This window comes from Haliotis cracherodii, unplaced genomic scaffold, assembly GCF_022045235.1.
Source record: "Haliotis cracherodii isolate W230 unplaced genomic scaffold, xgHalCrac1.p SCAF_14, whole genome shotgun sequence".
Classification (NCBI taxonomy): domain Eukaryota; kingdom Metazoa; phylum Mollusca; class Gastropoda; order Lepetellida; family Haliotidae; genus Haliotis; species Haliotis cracherodii.
In genome coordinates this window covers 19196271-19218511 of record NW_027266269.1, presented here as the reverse complement: position 1 = coordinate 19218511, position 22241 = coordinate 19196271, and the positions used below count along the sequence as shown (strand labels likewise).

Genomic DNA, 22241 nt, shown 5'->3' with positions numbered 1-22241 from the left:
CGTTAAACCAAAAAATCCAAAAACAACCAAAACATGATGCGATTACGGCTGACCGACGACTCACTTCACGCCACAGAACCAATATGGCAGGCATCTATTATGAAAGGGCTGAGGACATTTTGACCAATGAACTGGACATGAAAAAGAAATCTCTGCCAAAAACAGAGTCGATTGTACGATTTCGACTACACTCCCAAAGGAGTCAGAACCTTGACCATAACAAGCAAACTGATATTATCCCCACCCTATAATAAACAGATACATTGTATACATTTGATTGTTATGAAGAGAATAATACATTTATGCCAATAGGATTGTCCCTGGGGTCCAGCCTTGCCTCTGGAAACTTAGATCCTGGATCATAACATGGAAACGGTTCATATCTTTTTGCTACATTTGTATGTAGAGAAATACACGTTCATGCTGTCAGATTTGCCATCCACTTATTTTAAATGCTGACAGAGTCAAAATTACAAAATATTTGCAGTATTATATTCATGTCAATGTATATATATAATATGAAAGCTAAATGTTGTGGAAACTTTAACTCAGTGTGTCTTGTTCCTACAGGACAATGCACCTGTGCACAAGTCTGTTGTCGCCATGGCTGCAATACATGCAAATGACTGGCTTTGAACTCTTTGAACATCCTCCGTATTCACCAGGTTTAGAACTTTCAGATTACCATATCGTCCAAAAATGTGTAGAATGAACTGTCTGTCAACCGTTCTGCCCTGGTTGACATTTTACACGACCAGCAGTAAGACTTCTACACCCCAGCGTCGTGAGTGTGGACCGCGAAGGAGATTATGTTGATTAATAACAACAGAGTCCTTCATAGTTAAGATCCGAACTTTCAGCTATCCCTCGTATTGGGGGTGAGTGAGTTTGATTTTACACCGCTTTTAGCAATATTCCAGCAATATCACGGCTGGGTACACCAGAAATGGGCTTCACACATTGTATCCATGTCGGGAATCGCCCCTCCCTCGTATTGAACAGAATTTACAATATTATTCGTTTGTTTGTTGTTTAACACCGCACTAACACTCACAGAATTAGTTTGTAATTTCGTGAATTTCACTGACCACTCGGACACTAATAGACTTTACAGATCAGTTTTTGCCTTGAATGGTCAGAATAAGGACACACTCACTTACATCGTCACAAAATAGAAACAGGTGACGCCAGACCTATCAGACTTTATGGGCAAAACGCACCCATCAGGAAAGAATGGTTCAGACAAATGCAAGAAAGGTTAGAAGCCAATGTCATTTAGCCCAGTTCTTCTGAATGGCACTCTCCAATTGTCATGGTTATAAAACGTGATTTTTCTTGCCGCTTTGCCGTAGATTATAGATGCCTCAATGCAGTTACCAAGCCTGTATTTTTACCTCTACCACGTTTTGAAGATGTCGTTGATGCAGTAGGCGACAGCCATGCCAAAATTGTTAGTGGCTTTTGGCAAATACCCCTCCATCCAGATACAAACACAACTCGGGTTTCATTACACCCGATGGTGTTTTTGAATGGAATCGCCCCCCTTTCGGCCTCAAAAATGCTCCTATGGCATTTCTGCAAACCATTGCAGAGACAGTAAAGAAATCAATTGGTGTTCCATACTAACATATGTAGATGACATATGTTTTCTGAAACATTTTTGGAACATTTGAATCACCTCAAGGCAGTATTCCTAAAGATCAAAGATGCAGGACTCTCTCTAAAACCAAGCAAATGTAAATTCGCGACATATCTTCAGCAAGAATAGATTCAGACACACAGATTCCACAAATGATCTGATCTACAAATGTCCATGACATCCCCATTTCCCTAGGTTAACCTCATAAAATCACATATTTGTAGCAAGCCTTTCTGGCATCGCCTCCTCTCTATCTATAAAGTCTTTCGAATGGTCCAACAATTGCCAACGGGCATTCGAAGAGCTGAAGAAAACCCTTACAACAGCCCCAATCCTTGCATATCCCGAACAAAACAAACCCTTCATCCTCACAACTGATGCATCTCAGACTACAAAAGGGTACAATTTAGGCTAATTTGATTTCCCATGGTAACGTGTGATGATGTTGTTAATTCATGTCTTTTGACCATATGTTCCTGTTCTGTTTTTAGGAACAAACAATGTTGATTGTGAACGTTTCTTTAGCTCTTCAATATAGGTTATTACAATAATCTATTTTTATTTTTATATGTTTATATTGTATTTTTTTTAAGTAAGGGTATATGATGCTTAATGGACATTTTCTATCACAGTTAACAACTGTTATGGCCTCTTAAAATCGAAGGTGAAGAAATGACTATTGATAAAGAAGGGTTAAAGGCATACTGTTTCTCATGGTCATGCCCCTCTGTCAAAGAATATGGCTTTCACGAAATCCCCCACTCCCCCACTCGTCCAATCTACCAGGCCTGATAGTACATTCGTTGTTTACTTACTTTCTGGCCGCTGTGACTAACTATGTTAGTAGAATTCATAATTAGACTTTTACTCAGTGCAGCAGTATTCAGGCTTTATGGCGGCGGTCTGTAAATAATCGAGCCTGGACCAGACAATCCGCTTTTTGACATCACAGGCATTTCTGAAAGGATGACATGCATCTGCCACCCGAACGCGTTAGTCACCTCTATGTGGGAGGACCAAACTAGTGCACATTAGATAAGAGTCAGACTATCGCCTAACTAGCCGTTCCGTCGGCTAGATTTTCAAATAAAACGTGTCGCTAAATATTAGAATTATATATCACTTACCCAATAAATTACACGCATTAGAACAATCACGCATTCAGGCATAGTTTAGATACAACAAAGAGAAGTAAATATTACCTATTCCGATGCTTGCTCATACAGCCTTTCACAAAGGAATATATTCACAAAATAACGAAAACGAAATATGTTGTCCGTTTGTGTTATAACGGGACGCACCTTCTGTATATTTATTGATTTACAATACATCTGGAGAACATTTGTATTTCAAACGTGACTTTAACCGGATGAAGTGATCATGATCTGTCGATAACAGATGTGATTTAGATTTAATACATACATAACATCGATAAAAGGAGTTGCAAGGTATATAGCGTATACGACAACAATATATGAAATGTGGTATTTCAAAGGTCAAAAACTTCAGTGTGTAAGTTCTTATAAATATCTCGGTACCATTCTTTCAAAAACTCTCTCCTGGTCTTTGCATGTTAATAGTGCTGCTTTACAAGCTAAAAAGGTCCTATTTGGTGTCATTAAATCTCTAAAAATGCTTCAACCTCTTCCTTATGACTTGTTTTTCAAAATTTTTGATTCTAAAATATCTCCAATTCTTTTATATGGTGCCGAGATTTGGGGTGTAGATACCTACAAAGAATTAGAGCAAATCCAGATACTAGCATGTAAACGCCTTCTTGGGGTTAAACAATCTTCATCAAATCATGTGGTTCGGGGGGAATGCGGAAGGTACCCTATGTACATATGTGCTTATAAGCGTGTAGTTACTTATTGGTACAGAATTTTACATTTGCCTGAAAATAGATTAGTTAAGAAATGTTATAGATTATTATTACTTGATGTTAATAATGGTAAGATCAACTGGGTCTCTAAAATCAAACACATTCTCTGTTCGTTTGGTTTTGGCTACATATGGGAGATGCAATTTAGTAATAATAGTAGAAGCTTTATCTTGGAATTTGTAAACCGTTTAAAAGCCTCGTCTGAGCAAGATTGGCATGCAGCTGTTTCATCTAGCACTAAATCCAAGAGTTACTCTCTTTACAAAATTTCATTTGGCTTAGAAAGCTATATCAAGGTAGTAAATGTTTCAAAATTCAGAGCTGCTCTTGCTCAGTTGAGATGCTCCTCCCATCGGCTGCGAATTGAGACCGGTCGATATATTAAGGAAATTAGAGAACAGAGACTGTGTTTGATGTGTAACCAGAATTTTATTGAGGACGAATATCATTTTGTGCTTGTATGTAATGCTTATAATAATTTAAGAGCTGAATACATTCCTCCTAAATATTTTACAACCCCTTCTAAAAATAAATTTAATGCTCTTATGTCATCCACTAACTCTATAATCATACGAAATCTAGCAGTCTACGTTTACAAAGCTTTTCGACTTCGTTCATTACATACAGTCTAAATATTTATTTGTGTATATGCATGTGTATGAATGTGTATGGATATGGATGTATATGTAAACTAGTGGTAATTCTTTTTTCTCCCTCTCTCTGTAAATACTTCTGTGTAATAGGCCTACGGCCTAACACTTTTTGTGAATAAACAATAATAAAATAGACAACAATGAACACTGAATTCAAACATTATGGCGAAGCTATTGATTCACACGCAGTGAAAACTGCTGGGAATGTTTTGGATCCAATCATGATCACATTTATCAATTTATCAGAGTTTTCAAACCTATCAAATTGCAGCACTCCTTCCGATTGAATAAACAATACTCAAAAACGCCCTGAGACTTTAAAACAAAACATAAAGTTGATCCCCTAAATGTTAATGTAATATATATAATCACATCTTTGACTAAAAAGTATTATGTGAAAAGAATCATTCAGCAATTCTCAGGTAACCGATTACGCTGATGTTCACCAATTATCAGACATATTTCTAATTTTTCAAATTAAAAACCAAGTCAATCAACTAGGGAAATAAGGTAATTATTTGACTTGTTAATCAAAGAAACATTCCCAGTACCACCGTCTGTTGTCATAAAAAAGAATAATTATGTTGGGGTTTTCAAATTGTATAACAATTATAATTCATATTTAATTTCAACCAGAAAAATCCGAAAATCTAGTATTACTACAAGTATTATAGTAACCGCATGTGTGAGTGTTATGAATTGTTTTTTTTACACACAATGAACATATACCCAAAACATTAACTTTCTACTTAGCCAATGCAGGAGACACTGTAGTCACATGTTATCGCCTCTATCAATAACGCGCTACTAAATCAGTCCGCAGTGATTCTGAGAAAAATAACTCACTGTTCACTGCCAACGTTTCCTTATCCCTGCGATAATCGATATAACACAATCTCACAGTGTTAACGTTCATAGAACAAACACACAGGGCATAATGATAAAAAGACGAGTCAAAAAAGTCAACGCGTTTCTGTTACATGTCAAAAAAAGTCTCCATCTTTCCGATAATCCTGTCAATACGAGTTTCATATTTTTATAGCGTCGCTAATCGACCCAATCCCCTTTGCAAACAAACTTCACCGGCTTTTCTCGCCAACGAGAGGAAATCGAACAAGAGTTTTCTTCCAGTGGTTAGAGCGTTCGCTGTTGGTTTGGCACCTAGGAATATCCTCAGGCGTCTAACGTCAAAAGCTGCTGCCGTAAATTGTTCTCGTGTCTTCCATGTTGGACACGGCAAATATCGCGGAATCGAAATGAGACTTTGCGTTGGTCGGATGCTTTAATACTTGTCATTGTTATGTTCTCTGGTCTTTTTAACATTGTATGACAATACATGTACTGCTAATCTCACCCAATATAGTTCTCGTGAAAGGTTAGTATTGCAATCATAGAAATATAAATGACTCGCTAGTTAGGATTTTAACCCATTCTCGTTATAATAATCACATGTGGCTTTAGTTTACCTAGCAGATAAAAATGAAACGTGTCCAGTCCAGTGAAATAGTCGTTCTAGATTTTTATACAATATTGTTGAACATATAAGTCCAGGTGAAATGGGGTTTAACATCGCGTTCAAGATTATTGCACTTATATAGCGACGTGTATGTTGCATGCCGCAGTTTAACATGAAAACCACCCTCAGACACATATTGACTCCGTGCTGACCAGTCCTAGTTTTAGTCCCTGAATGCCGAGCGCCAGACAGGGTAACAGCAATTACCATCTTGTAACGTCTTTTGGGATGACGCGGCCGGGGATCGAACCCCATTCTCCTCACCTCATTTATAATATTAGCATGGCATGGAATCAGGCCAAGCGTACGTACTTGCACTGTCAGTTTGCTCATGGGTCAACCACTGTGGTGAATTGTTTCAGGTGACGGCTCGAATCCCACTGAAGTTGGCGTTAGGGTTAGATGTGTGTACATGTATGCCGGACCCGTGAAGATCCAGGGTAGATAGAATAGGTCTTCAGCAACCCATGCCTTCTGAAAAGGCGACTATTCTTGTCGTGAGAGGCGACTAACGGGATCGGGTGATGTATGTCATCGTATCCCAATTGCGTGGATCGATGCTCATGATGTCAATAATTGATTGTCTGGTCCAGACTCGATTATTTACAGACCGCCGTCATATAGCTGGAATATTGCTGAGTGTGGCGTTAAACAACAAAGAAACAAACATGTATGTCGATCCTGGATCTCAGCGCAGAGCAGAGTGGTGATCTATGTAACCCGTATGTCGTCGTTCCGCGGAGGCATGGATCCGTGTTCATGCTATCGGCCTTTGGTTTACCATGTACATGACACTAATGTACATCGGAAATATTTGTACGGTAATATTAGTAATTCGATGATAGAAAAATATTCTGTGAGGTTATGAACATACATGTAAGTACGTTGTTGTATCATTTCCAAAACTGAAATGTGACTTTACCATTAATGTGTCACAAATGTCATGTAATTATCTCTGCTTGCGACCCGTGAAGATCTCGAGTAAAACAGGCCTTCAGCAACCCATGCTTGTCGTAAAAGGCGACTAACGGGATCAGGTGGTCAGGCGCGCTGACTTGGTAGACCCGTAAAGATCCGGGATAGTGGAGGTGTTCAGCAACCCATGCTTGCCGTAAAAGGCGACCATTCTTGTCGTAAGAGGTGACTAACGGGATCAGGTGGACAGGCTCGCTGACTTGGTTGATGCCTGTCATCGTATCCCAATTGAGTGGATCGATGCTCATGACATCAATCACTAGAAATCTGGTCCAGACTCGATTATTTGCAGACCGCCGTCACATAGCTGAAATATTGCAAGCGTATCTTTGCAGACAGGCTAGCTGATGATACATCACGTCGCCTCTTAAGATCAGCATCGGTTCCAACGGACCTTTCTTACACGGAATCCCAACAGAGTTCATTTCATGAAAAACATTACATTAAAACGTGAATATGCAAATGAATAACAAACACAGCAATACACCAACATAATTTTACTAGAATATCAACTATTACATATTTGCAATGCATATCACACCAAACTAACCATTTGTATAGTAATGATTAATAACATCTGGACAATTATACAAGGATGGCAAGTACAGAGAAACCCTAATACAATCTGTCAACTTTTCATGGCATAAAAATAAAGTAAGTGAGATAGCATACATCGGTGATTTCTCCATCAAGGTACTCCATACGTCATAACGTCAAACTGACGTTATCTAAAAATAAAGGATGTGATGTAACATTAATCGGTGACGTCATCAAGGTACGCCACTCCGTACGTCATAACGTCAACTTGACGTTATCTAAAAATAAAGGATGTGATGTAACATTAATCGGTGACGTCATCAAGGTACGCCACTCCGTACGTCATAACGTCAACTTGACGTTATCTGAAAATAAAGCATGTGAGGTAACATTAATCGGTGACTTCATCAAGGTACGTAAATTCGTACCCCATGACGTCCACTTGACGTTATCTAAATATAAGGATGTGAGATAACATTCATATGTGCCTCCTTCTTCAAGAAACGTCAAATCCGAACGCCATAACGTCAACTTGACGTTAATTGATCACACACATAATTTGTGGAGACTGAAATCAGGAGGAAGGGATGGTTACGTCATAAAATGGCTTCCAGAACAAAACAAATGTACTAATCGCTTTCGTACACCAACTTCACACAAATAGTGTCTTCAGTGGCTGGGATAAATTTGTTTTTCGCTATTCACTGAATGAGTTTGGATCAACGCCAGTTTCAACAGTATTTAAGTATCACCACAGAAGGTCAGCTTAATGTGGAGTCGCTATAGGGCTGAAACAATGCTGATGCAACGTTAGATTTTACCTCACTCACTTACCAACTCAATGTGGGAGGGTAGCCGAACGTGACACAGGGGGACCCTTTCAATGTGCGGTAGACCAATGATCATATCAGGTCGAAACTGGGGTTCGAACCCATGAGCAGCGGATCCCGTCACGGTTAAGCGAGACAACTCAAACTAGTTACTTCAGGCGCCTTTTTGTTTTACCTTTTTTAATAATGAAATAGATAGTTTGAATGTCAGCCGCTATCAACATAACCAGGAACATTGAAATATTTTTTCTTAGTAATTTATTTTTTTAGCATGCTCGATTATCCATGGTATTTAACTTCATTCTATTTAGGTGTACCCTGGAGCTATTCACGTCACCATCTCTATCTCTCTTATCACCAGAGGTCCCTTACTCATGACCCTGGACTCGTCAACCAATCAAAATGCTTCTTCTGAACGCTAAGCCTCGTCCCATAGAATCGGGAGACTGTTACAATGTTACAACTGAAATTTAAGCTTGAAAGGTAAGCTCTGATTACTGAGTGAAGTCCTGTGGAGTCGCGCCGAGGACTAGTGATGTCGCCGCTTGTTCTAATCAAGAAAGAACAGTATGATATGATTGGGCGTCTTTTTTAGCGGTTGTATGGCGGCGAAAGAGTCAGGAGTGTATATGTTAATAGAATAGAGATGTTATTCACTGGATAATCGAGGATAGACCGTAGATGTTCCCTCATACACGTATATATAACACAAGCCACTAAGTACATCCCCATGCTTGGGTCAGATGGTAAGACTTTACTGGTTAATAATTAAATATATGCTTATTTTTACTGTCAGAAGAGACATAAGGATTTGTCAGAAATAATTACAAAGAATCAATTCTTTGGCTTACTGGAGGATAAATGGTCAAGTTGTATAAATTCCTCGCCACTATTGCGTGAGTGTTAGTTTCCTAAAGCCACCCTCAGAAATATTGTAGTTTATGACAGTGACCTGTTAATAATCGAACCAGGAACAGACAATCCAGTGTCTTACGACCTGCACAGGTTGCAGGGGACCAATCCCATCACAGAACCCCAACGGCTTCCCATTCAGTCGCCACCAATGATATGCTGTCTTACCAGTATCAAAATACAGTTGCATCAGTTTGGTTACTATACCTATATTGCACAGTTCCTTATAGGTTCTCATCTGTGTGTAGAAAGTAATGAAAGACTTAAAAATAACTTCTTCAACAGCATACATCATAACACTACAAGTTTCAACGAAACGCCGTTCATCCGGACAGTAGGTTCCCAATCAAATCGTCCTGATCAACAAATGTCCGGTTTAACGAGAAAGTTCTGTTCTCTCTTTAAGTGGACACTACTCGTCCTAGTGGCAGGTTTTCGGGTAACGAATCTTATGGAGTACTGTCCCCAAACATCACAAAGGGGCAACATTGAACATCTCTTCAAAAACAATTGTACAAAAGACCACCTTCATAACACCAGCCGTCATATAGCTGGAATATTGCTGAGTGCGGCGTTAAACAACAAACAAACAAAAAATCATAGACACCATTTAAATCAAAACTTGCTGAAAAGCCCCGGCTAAAAACACTACGGTAAGTAAGGGATTGATTTGTTATGATAATAAACTTGATGGTTACCCCGGGCTTACTAAAAACGCCCGACATAATGGATGTCCGGAAAAATCATATTGTACGGCTGCATGTTTCAGAGAGAAAACACGGTAGTCTTTTACGCCCAATGAAATCTGCTTCGACAGATAATCGAGACTGGCTTTTCTCTCACGTTGATGTTATATATTTTGGAGAAGTGACCGATGCACTATACTCTATCACCAACAATACTCTCCCAGAAAAACAAATAGTCGTGATCGACCCCTTACTTGAAAGCATATCAACTTTCTTCTTAAATAAGAAAAACGTCAATGCGAGAGAAGAACCAGCCGGAAGTAGGGCGTTCTGTTCACGTTATATATTGGAAACGTTTTTGCTAGACACGGCAAATGTATTTCATTTTTTATGAACATTTAACAAAGAACAGGGATGTTTAAGAAATACCAATCGGTTTGCTTGTGTCTATTGTTTCACGATAAACAGTTGAAAGTCAGAAATACTGCATACATACATGAATCATTGAGTGAGAGTTACGTTGATAGAGGAACAAGGTTCGTATGTCGTTATTATTAACTTCAATATCTGAAAGATAACACTACGTCATTTGAATAACCACCCATGAACACGGATTGTTACGGATTCCGAATTCCGAAAATCCCAACCATATAAACATTATTGTAATAGTCCTGTTTAAAGGGATTCGAATTGGAATAGGTAGAAAATACAATTCGCCTTATAAGAATTTCATATACTAGTATCTGGGATCGAAAAAAACTCGATATCACCAACAACAGACCATCTTTTACAAAATATTAATAAAAAAAAAAAAATAACATAAATTATTATATACTATTATAATAACTATGAAAATACAAAACAAATGTTTTAAAATACATGTATATATTAAAATCTGATAATAAAGGTTTCATCTTTTTAAACTGAAGATATCCAAATGATAAATTAAGGTTGACATGGATACAGATTACAAAAGCACAGTACCACAACCGTTTGTCTGTTCTTACACTATCGATCACAGGCATGTTCAACACAACCAGTAAAGGAATGTAGTTCTCCTCCCTCAGATAACTTACCAACATTGTCTCTATTAGGCAAAAAAAGAATTACGTTTCTGACCCCGTGCGTCGTTTTCAAATTCGTGCGTCGTTTTTCGGATTTTTAAAGGGCAGCTAACGTTAACCTGTATTGGTTAAAAAATAAAGTTCAAACTGCACATGTCGCACTCGCGCCTTCGTAAACCAAACCACAAGACCTGAAGCATGATACTCTTGGGGTGGGCTAACATTTCTTGTATTTCCTAAAACGATATTGTATCCTGATTTAGATCTAGAAGTGATTCCGCAAATGGCACCCTAGACTTTTTCGTGTGGGATTTCTGGGTTTGATCTCCGCTCAAGCTGGTTTGTTGCATCGTATCCGGTAATCCTTTATGGAGGAAAACAATTGAAGAAGTAAATAAAATCAAGCATTTACGGAACTGCATAAAGTAAGGACATTTATGAAATGGTTATATCAACATACAACTGAAGAAGGGTTAAATCTTTACATTTGTTGGTTCCCTATGTTATTTAAGAATGAGTGGGTATGGTTTACGCCGCTTTGAGCAATATTCCTGCAATATCACGGCAAATTACACCAGAAATGGGATTCACACATTTCACCCATATGGGGGAATCGAAACCGGAGCTTCGACGTAACAAACGAACGAACGCTTTAACCATCAAACTACACCCCCGTCTCTATTATTTTAGAACAACGAATTTGAAGCATATTGTCAAGTCCGGATATTACGAACGTAAACTCGCGATAAATCGAATTCGCTTCACATATAAATATCAGAACAGTTTCAAGATCAGATTTGTTATTATACTTTCATCTGGCATTCGTATCCGATTTTTGAGAACGGCAAGTAATTCTAATCTGAAGCTGAAAACTCTACCCTCATTCATTTACGCGCGCCACAAAGCATGACGTCAGAGTTCCGTAGCAGGACGTAACGAATATGTTATCCGCCGGTGTGAAGCTGTGCTTGTCTATATTTGCTCCTTTAAACGTTTTATATTGACACGGATTTTGATCTTGTAAAAGTTTCGGGTTGTGATACGAACTCTGACAACATGTTTGCTGATGATTGTGGGTAAAATTTAGATGGTGTTGCATTCGGTTGTGTATCCCATTTCGTTATACCCCGTTAGCTGTACATATACATGAATCGAGGATTAATACTGAAACAAAATGAAAATTGCCCATAACCAAACCATGCAAAACACAAACAGAATACAGAAAGATATCCTAAAAGATATATGAGGTTCCCTTGAAGCATTGCATCACTTAGGGCTTTCCACTCACGTTAATCTGACACGCTGTGATATAAATAAAAGCGACAAAAAAAATCCATAATCATACGGTTCCAATGCTAAAACGCAGAGTCCATTGTACGTTACGACTATATCATAAGCATGTGTTTATAAATCACCGCCAAACAGTCGTGGTACCGGATGTACGCGTACACGTGAGTCTGTCACAACCACAGACAAAGCTGACACAAACTGTACAAGCCAAACTAGGTATTTCTTCTCATCAATTTATTTTCACTAATCCGCCAATTTATGAAATTGCCTCCTCATGTCTACTGTAGTTTCAAAGCTTTATATAGGCCTTAAATGATTGCAACCTTGATCAACCCACTTCGAAACATATTCGTAAAAGGCGATATGTTTACTGCTGCATAACCAGATATTTTTATAATTAATACCATTAGTTTAAATAATCCTTTTCATTCACAAAAAAACACCTTGCTACAATGTATTTTTGGCCAGGTATTTTCATTTTTGATCAACAATCTCAAGCATAATGTTTTTTCAAGAATATTCTGCCTCAGAGTAAAATGGATCACCCCTAAGATAATGTTGCAACATGTGTTTCAAACAAAATATTCCCTGAAGATATGTGTTGTGGGTTCAGGGAATTGCACGTGTATATTTTGAAGTAATGGCTTTATCCCCTGAGAAGCATCTATATTTCTCAATAGAAGTTAAAGAAGATCCGATTATTTCATATTACTATAGTTAATCTGTCATGGAATGATTCTTTCATATTACCCTGGTTTACTACACTAATATGAAAGCAATATGAAAGGATCTGTTATTCTTTAACTTCTTTTCAGTGATATATATTATGACGAGTAAACATGAAAATAGCGATAGGTTGGGTATTATAACAGCCAAGATATGCGTGTTTTATATTGTATACATCAGGTTTTAGTAGCTCAGTGGCCATGGAACTGGAATCATGCATACTTTTGTAATGCTTATGCGATAATGATAACACGTATTATGTATCGAAAGAAAAATATAACCTCATACTGAATAAGAGAAAAAAACACAGAAGAAGCAGATATTATAACCATAGAAGTTGGTTATGTTAGTTGTTAGGAACATATCACAAAATAAACTATAATAGGTAAGTACACCGCTCCCAAATTAACATAAAATATAGTCACACCAATATTAACACATTCATACATTATAACCCAACGCCTTGATGAAACGTTTACCTGTATTCTCATCCTGAAAGATGAAAGAATATATATACTATGACACATACATTAATAACGACACACATCTACAATTTATGGTATTTTATAAACACTTACAGCAGTATGAATTATGCATATGAAATTCTAAATATTGTCCGAACAAAATTCTATGGTACACTCTGAATATTCTTCTATCTACACATTACGATGTTAATTTGAAATATCATACACTGGACTATCACAACCATTGAATCATTGCCATGAAAGGATTGTATCCGAACTCAAATAGATACATAACAATGCTTTCCTCAAATCGTAAAAATATCATTTCTACAACTCTTCTGACAAGTTTATGTGAGTATCCGTTTTGAAAATCATTTTTCCATGACGATTATTACATTGCATTTGATTGGTCAACACGATATTCAAATGTCTAGTTCATCATAAGATAATATTTATTTGCACAACCAGGTTGTAACTTTGATTGAACATCTCAGTCTTCAACTGGCTTTCCACAGTGCTTGCAAATCATATGGACGCCATTTAGGCTTTCAGAGTCGCCTTCAGCAGGCCCTTTCTCAGCACTCCCAAGCTTTAACTCGGCATCAAATCCATTCTCCTCCACACTGTCGGATCTAAACAGCCCCGACTGAGTATCACTGTCGTAGGAAGATGTTTCCAGAATTTCATCAATCTTGGAATCAAGTGATCCTTGTTTGAAGCGGCCAGGGGACCGCCGGATTGCGAAGAGGTTGCAATCTAAACTTTGCTGTTTCGTCTGGTCTCGGAGTCTCATGCGGCGGCGTGGAGATAGCATGATGGTCTTGCCGTTAAAATCTCCACGACTCAGCTCCTTGGCAAACTCTACAATGATGTTGTTGTTGTCAAAGATGGCTGCGAAACTTCCATTGATAAACTTGGGCGACATGGGAACATTGCTTAAGATAAGACTCATACCGAAGTCCTTTCGCTTGATGCTAGGCACCCGCATAATTACCTGGCGTTGTTTCTCGGGGGCAGCGGTTTGTAGGATCTCTTTCTTCACCTCCGGAACCTTTCGATAAAGACATGTTTAGGAATTCATATTCTTAGCATATGACATGTTTAATCATTAGAAGATATGTTTAAGTGGCATTTTAGAAACTGTAGTAACAATGAAAACACATTTGCTAGCATCTTTTTAAGCAAATAAATAATATTAAGCGTCAAAACCATTTGAATCATCGTTAGAAATCTCTGCTCCATTGCGTCAATTGTATGATTCCGACTATATCATAAGTATGTGTTTGTGAATCACTATGAAATAGTGATGACACAAGGTGTTCACGAAAAGGTTTTAAATGGGGTACAGTTTTCACGTTCTATGAAAACATCACCTACCCTTCATCACTATCAGCGCGACTTGATGGTCTAGTTTATATGTATTCTTTGAAAACATCACCTATCCGTCATCTCTATCAGCGCGACTTGGTGGTCTAGTTTATATGTATTCTTTGAAAACATCACCTATCCGTCATCTCTATCAGCGCGACTTGGTGGTCTAGTTTATATGTATCATTTGAAAACTTCACCTACCTGTCATCGATCAACGCGACTTGGTGGTTTAGTTTATATGTATTCCTTGAAAACATCACCTACCCGTCATCAATATCAGCGCGACTTGGTGGTTTAGTTTATATGTATTCTTTGAAAACATCACCTACCCTTCATCGATCAGCGCGACTTGGTGGTCTAGTTTACATGTATTCTTTGAAAACATCACCTACCTGTCATCTCTATCAGCGCCACTTGCTGGTCTAGTTTACATGTACTTTTCAAGGGGAAGTAACTCATTATAAATACCTCATCCTCGTCAGCTAATACTCTGGTGGCCGTGTCCCTTATGACGACCCAATCCCGTTCTAAATCATCGTCAGTTGTGTACTGTGACGTCACAGTGAATCTTATGACGTACTTCTCCTTCAAAGCTGCTGGCACCATGTGGAGTTTGCCAGATTTGTTCAGCCGCTTCAACAGGGCCTCTGTGTTGTCGTTGTCGTCCTGGAAGGGAAGGGTGAATGAGTGAGGATTTGGGCTCAACGCCGCTTTGAACAGTTATCTAACTGTCTAATTATTGTGGTAGAAGATCTCAAATTGATGTGTTAACCACTTTGGGTGAACCTCACGATCACGGGTATGGTGCCACAAATCTAGTAACATAAAATCTTGAATTTGAACCCACAATTATCGCCAATCTCGGACATCCCATTACGGGTCTCGTCAGAACGACCTCTCGCAAACTTTGACCAACCAATGAAATGACTGACAAGAAATCGACTTTTGCCATTCAAAAGGCAGCTTTCTCAAGCTTTACATCAATAGTTTCAAACTGGCGACTACGCTCCGAATCATGTTTTGACTTGTTCTCGATTAAAAAATTAAAACTGATAAAGAACATTCTGGAAAGGCTTATAGATGGCCTTGATTTTATGGATGTAATCATAAAACCCGTAACTGTCATTCAGAATACCCTCTGTTAAATATTTCGAGGTTGCATGATTCGAAAACACATTCCGACTGTCGCTTTCATGATTTGGTAACCGACGCTCTGATTGGTTGGATGAAAGGTCGTTCTGACGTGATCCGTAGTGTTTAGCGATGGCAAGAACTCAGATCTGATTTTAATGAGATTGCAATTATCGGTTTCTGGCAATCCCCAGGGACGCAGCTCTACACAGAGGATTGAAGGACACCCGTGCATCCCTTAAAGGCATTTGAGAAAAAGAAACCTAGCCGAAGTGCACAACCATGTTTGTGGTGGCTAAAATGAAACAAACAATAAATAATTATTCGGAGGTGATGAGATTGATACGGGTATCATAGTTGTGTCTTGGACCTTAAGTTTACAGTGTTGCAGTTGTTTTCAGCCTAGTAACGTGTTGAAAAACGTAAATAATTTGTTGGTCAAATCCAATTTTCAAGTTGGCATAAGAACATTGTACGGATATGTTCTCTAGATGGTAGCATGTACCGGGTCAAATCATAGGTTGCGGACGGAGGCAGTGGGTAGGTAGTCAAATAACTATTGAGTGTGAGTGAGTTGGGTTTAACGCCGCTTTTAACAGTATTCCAGTTATATCACGGCGTGTCAGCTTAATGTTGGAGGAAAGCCCGAAGTGATTAAGGTCTCAGACGTTTACGGCTTCGGTGAAACCCACGAGCACGGGTATGGTGCTGACAAACCTAGAAACATAATCGGTGCTAACCGGAATTCGAACCCACAATCATAGGTTTCTGGCGCGGCCAAGGGACGCAACTCTGCACAGCGAATCGCAGCGCCTAAGACGACTATTGCTATTGCTGTGAAACAGTTAGAAAATCGACAAAATCATTTCCATTATCATCCAAAACCATCTGCCATAAGCCATAATCGAGTCCATTGAACGATTCCTATGAGATCATACGCATGTGTTTATGAATAATTATCAAATAGTGATGAAACTAAGCGTCACCTGCCCCGCCGGTGGCACACGTCACACACAAAGGCAAATGTGTTTCGTCATTCACTTAATTAATCTAGGATACGATGTTTAAAAATGTTGTTTTTTATATATAATTAAACTAAGAAGGTTCCATGTCTAAACATTCACCAAGTGGGTCTTCACGTCAGGGTGAAGAGGAAAATAAACTTCATCAGTTTAAATGAAGGTTTATTCTGCCTGCTTGGATCATGTGAAGATGCAGATAAACTGTTCTCAACATATTTCACACACATTAGCGAAATCTGTTGCAGCGAGCCAGTATTGATAATGCGTCATTGACAAGAATGAAGGTTTATTGGTAAGATTGCGTGAGGATAGAGCTCAAAGAAAGACCAAGAGCGTCATAATCCTATCAGACTCTGCTTCATCTCTAATGACATGTATATACAAACGAGGGAGTTAACAGTTAATCACACATCAAAAGTTGCAGCTTCTTTGGTTCATTACGACATGTCATCCAAGTGTCTCCGACATTGACCAAGGAGTCGGTTTCAAAGGTTACCCTGGACAAAGCTCCCAATATAAGTAGCTTTAAGCCCATTGGCTGTTGGAGAGGAGCATTTGCAAGCAACTTGACGACGCTGTTATCATTATTAATTATTCATAAAGTGTTTTCCTATATCGTCAATCATTCTTTCAAAGAACGGATTTTTTTTAACTTCACGCCACGTTAAACCGAGAAGTAATTTTGTAAATTATTCCACTTCAATGGTTTTGTTTTATGAAATTATTTTTCCTATCCCTTGTTCATAGTTTCTGCACGTTTGCCATTGTAAATATTTCACGGTCTCGCCGTGAATAGATGCAAGATTCGATTTCACGGTCTGGTAAATGCTACGATCCTCTGCTAAGCGTGAATACATAGGGCCCCTTTGCAGTGGAATGGTAACGCGTGTCTATTTTTAGTGAGCTAATGAGCTGGAAAATTGTTGAGTGCGGCGTTAAACAACAAACAAACAAACAAACAAACAGTAACCTGATGAAATGAGGCCTTTTATAACTCATAGACAGCAATATTCCAGTTATGTAAGGGCGGACTGTAAATAATAGAATATGGACCAGACAACCCAGTAGTTGACATCATGAGCATCGATGTACGCAATTGGGATACGATACTAGCGCCATGCCAAGACTTACAAAGAATCAGAGAAATCAGGTTTTAGGACGACTCCATGCTGACCAGACTGCACGAATGGTTGCCAGTGTCCACGTAAGAACCATCATCTACAGTTTGTTTGTTTTGTTTGTTGTTGTTTTTTACGGGGGGGGGGGAGGTTGTTGTTTAACGCCGCACTCAGCAATATTCCGGCTACATGACGGCGGTCTGTAAATAGTCGACCTGGACAAGACAACCCGGTGACTGATATCATGAGCATCGATCTTGCGACAAGCATAGGTTGCTGAAGACCAATTCTAACCCAAAATCTTCGGGAGACAGTAGTGGTAGTAGTAGTAGTAGTAGTAGTAGTAGTAGTAGTAGTAGTAGTAGTAGCAGTAGTTAAGGCGTTCGCTCGTCAAGGCGTTCGATTCCCCACATTGGTACAACGTGTGAAGCCCATCGCTGGGGCCCCTCGCCATGATATTGCGGGAATACTGCTAAAAGAGGCCGAAATTCATACTCACTAACTCACTCGTTATTAGACGTTGTAGTCGTAATGGCAGAAGTAGTAGAAATACATATAGTTGTTGTGTCATACACTGTATATTGCACGCGTTATAGTTTGTGGGTTGAATGTGCATTGGTTCGAGCAGGCGCTGGCTTTTCTCTCTCTGGATCAGCCCGTTGTAGATACTTGGGTTCAGTGTCACTGGGAAGGAGGGTTTCTCCTACAATGTACTGCGAGTCAACTCACCCTCAAACAGAAGACTACCATGCCGAGAACTCTCTCTGCTGGCACTTCAAACCTTTCGTCGCTTCTCACCATCATTTCAAACTTCTTTGCCAATCTGACACCCTGAAAAATAATATACTTTCTTTAAAGTGAATACACAAGGATCATTTGGGCCCCTCGTCATTCTGTTGCGAGAATACTGCTTAAAGCTGCGTAAAACCATACTCACTTACTCATTAGTGGACGTTGTTGTCGTAATTGTAGAAGTAGCAGTAATATACATACAGTAGTTGTGTCAGTTATAGCAGTGCTTGTTGAAGAAGTGAATACAAATAAACAATTATCCATGAAATAAAATCCACTTGAATATCGGCAATACACAGACTGTCGAAGATCTGTCATTTTAAGCTATGAGCATATTCTTGTCGATGTCAAGAAACGGAATCCATAGACTGAGGAATACCACCTAGCCACTATTGAAACATGGCCCATCCTATGACAAGATCAATCCATTTCTGCTTTATTAAAAAATCTTCCGCGAGTATATTCCAAGTCTATAGATTCTGTGGACCAGCTGCATATGCTAGACAGTCACGTGACTTACATGACGAACATGTTTACGAATGCCCTCGACGCCAAACATCCTGAGAACAAACCACAGCTTGAGTGCACGGAACCGCTTACTGAGGGGCACTTGCCAATGCTGAAATATGGAAAAGTAATAATTATTTTTATTGCATTTAAAAAAATCATTTTCTTCTGGTTAAGTTTCAAGGGCAGCAGAGCGGTTACTGTATGTAAATTGCAACTATGTTTTCGACAAAACAGTTCATATTTGAATTATAACGATTTTTTGTGATTTCCTTCAATAAGAAGATGAATTTTGATCAAAAGTACAATGAAATTACTATCATTGAAAATCATTGAACGTTAAGGAGTTTGAAAGTAGGCATTGTACATGTATACTGAGGGAAAGAAATAAAGGCACATTTATCAAAGGGCGAATGGTATTGGTGAGCGTATACTCCGCAGAAAAAGCAGAAAATATTCAGGAAAATAGTGTTCACAAGAGATATTAATATTTTTACGATGTCATTTTTTTGTGTTCAGTATTATTTCTTTTTATGTTTTTTTCTTCAGACATTTATTATTCTGTGTCACTTGAGTTTGGATATTAAATTACCGGGGAAAAGAAAATATACACTTGAAAATTCGATTTCATAAAAAAAAAATGACAAACGTTACTACTAGTAGTATGAAAACAGTCCCCCAAACACTGCAAACGTAAGGTACCAAACACAACTGTGATACCGTATCAACTACATCCGCCTCGAATAACCATTAAACATAGGTGTATACTTTCTTTTGCCCGACATTTTATTTTAGACTGTCTTTACCATATAGTCGATTGCGGCTCCTGAAAACAAGAAAACAACATTCATAATTATGGGCATGTCAAACGTATAAGGACAACAACATCCTCTTGTAAGTGTGCGCTTAATGATACGCGTAGTGACAATCATCATAGACTTAAATAATTTCAATTCCAATTCAATTCAATTAATCAGATGCATCTGCGATACCTGCATATGTGTGTTTTATCGGATATTACTTTGTTTGTTTGTTTGTTGTTTATGGCCACATGAAGATGGCATGTAAATAATCGAATCTGGAACAGACAAACTAGTGATTGATATTACGAGCAATGTCCACGCCGGCAGGGTAGGATGACACTCAATCATCCAGGTAACCGTGGTGTGGTGAGGTGAGGTGAGGTGAGGTGAGGTGAGGTGAGGTGAGAGGGGATTTAATGTCGCGTTCAAGATTATTGCCCTTACAGCACGATGTGCGTGCGCATGCCCACATGTTCTTGTTATTCCGCTTAATGTCGAGCGCCAGATTAACAACAAATACCATCTTTTAACTTATTTTGGCATGACGCGGCCGGGGATCGAACCACCGAACTGCCGCTCTCCGGGCGGATGCTCTACCACTAGACCACGGGTTGAACTGCTAGAAATTCAATCATTTCCATAACGGTATGAGTGATTGACATGGATTAGGGTTGATTTGAGCAGTAGTACTGTTATGACACATCCAACGTGCCTGTTGCAGGCTATTATACCACGATGTCACTGACATGACATCACTCTTGAATTCAATGACGTCAGCAAATAAAGGATGACGTCACCTGCTTCCGCCACGACAGAACCGCCTGGTTTGCAGAAAGCAGAAACAATCAACTAAAGCTATTTTTGTGTCAAATATCTATAAAACTGAAAGTCAACAGATATCCATGTCCGCTTTTGAACAGCTAAATTGATTTAACATTTGGGATGAGAAATATAGGGCATTTATCCAATAAAAGATGCATACATCGTGAAATATAAAAAAATCCTCGAATTTCGAACCCCATTTAGCAACGTTAATCAACCAATCAAAATACAGGATACATTCGCATTTTACAATGAACCATGCCACCTACTTGTCAGCGAGCTATCGACTGGCTCACCTAGCAATATGCTATGAGCTGGTGATAATTGCATGCCACCCAAACACACTCTTGGGACAACACGGGCCTTTTATCTTTAATCATGCTTTATATTCCAAGAAGTCACAATAAATTAAACATTAAAGCAAACGGTGAGACACATTTAACCAGATTTGCTCCAAAAATCGCTCATTGTCATCCTTATATTATTAAATACAATTTACGAGAGCCAGGTCAACAATGGTTTTTGAGCTCTCCCTGTCATGGTTTAAATAGCTAATGTTAAAGATTAAACAAAAACTGTCCCATTTTTAAATCTCTTTCTGTCGTATTTACACTGTGCTAATCCGTGAAGTTTCCTGGCGATTTTATCATCTCAAGCGTGTGATAAAATTCCGATTTCGTGTCAGAAGTTCACTGATGCGTCCTCGTGACGACAGCATTGGAAAACACGTCTCACGCTGCGGTGATTTGTCACTGATTGGCTGTTTGAAATATAACGGAATGATTCTGGCTGTATGGTCTGGAAACGAAATACATGTATTAGCCGTGTATCGTTTTCTTTTAAAATAAAATAAAGGTTACACTATTGTTTGTGTCCTGCCCAGACAGAAACACATGTTATTTAATGTGTCACCGCCTCCGTGGGTAGAGAGTCTGTCTGGAGAGTGGAAGGTTTGTAGTTCGATCCCCGGCCTTCTGATACGAACAGAAGTTTAAAGATGGCACTTGTTGTTTCCCTTCCTGGTGCTCATCTTTAAGGGGTTAAAGTCAGTAGAATGTGTCTGATCGGGGTATCCATGTTAAACTGTGGCATGGTATCTCAGTGGGCTAGCACTATACGACAGGCATCAGTCCGGACTAGTACAAACAGCCACACACACACGCACACACACACACACACACACACACACACACGCACGCACGCGCGCGCGCCGGGTTAGAACAGGTTCCTAGCAACTATGCCAGTTGGAAGAAGCGATTTTATGGACAGAATGGGTCGTTGCTCACAATATCAATCACTGGTAAGTCTGGTGTGGCGAGTCAAAACCGTGTCTTCAGCGTGAATAGTAAACGCGTTACCCACAGGGCTATTCAAACCCAGGATGAAATATTATATATCGCTTGTTAAACAACCAATATACGAGATAACAATAGTAACATATAAACAAACAAATATATTTCCAATAATTATGTCAATCACTGGATTGTCTGGACAATACTTG

At 38.9% G+C, this 22241-nt stretch overlaps 1 protein-coding gene across 1 annotated transcript in view; it reads right to left on the bottom strand.

The window, feature by feature from the left end:
• Nucleotides 1–13133: 13133 nt before the first annotated feature.
• Nucleotides 13134–22241, bottom strand: part of LOC139460612 (aromatic-L-amino-acid decarboxylase-like) — a 98833-nt gene continuing 89725 nt past the window's right edge. Inside the window, exons 10-14 of the mRNA XM_071242078.1 lie at nucleotides 19922–19941; nucleotides 19129–19227; nucleotides 18546–18647; nucleotides 15014–15211; nucleotides 13134–14225 (exon numbers count right to left, since the gene is read on the bottom strand). Coding sequence (XP_071098179.1) covers nucleotides 13665–14225; nucleotides 15014–15211; nucleotides 18546–18647; nucleotides 19129–19227; nucleotides 19922–19941 — 980 coding nt within the window. The 3' untranslated portion in view covers nucleotides 13134–13664. The remainder of the gene's footprint in view (nucleotides 14226–15013; nucleotides 15212–18545; nucleotides 18648–19128; nucleotides 19228–19921; nucleotides 19942–22241) is intronic.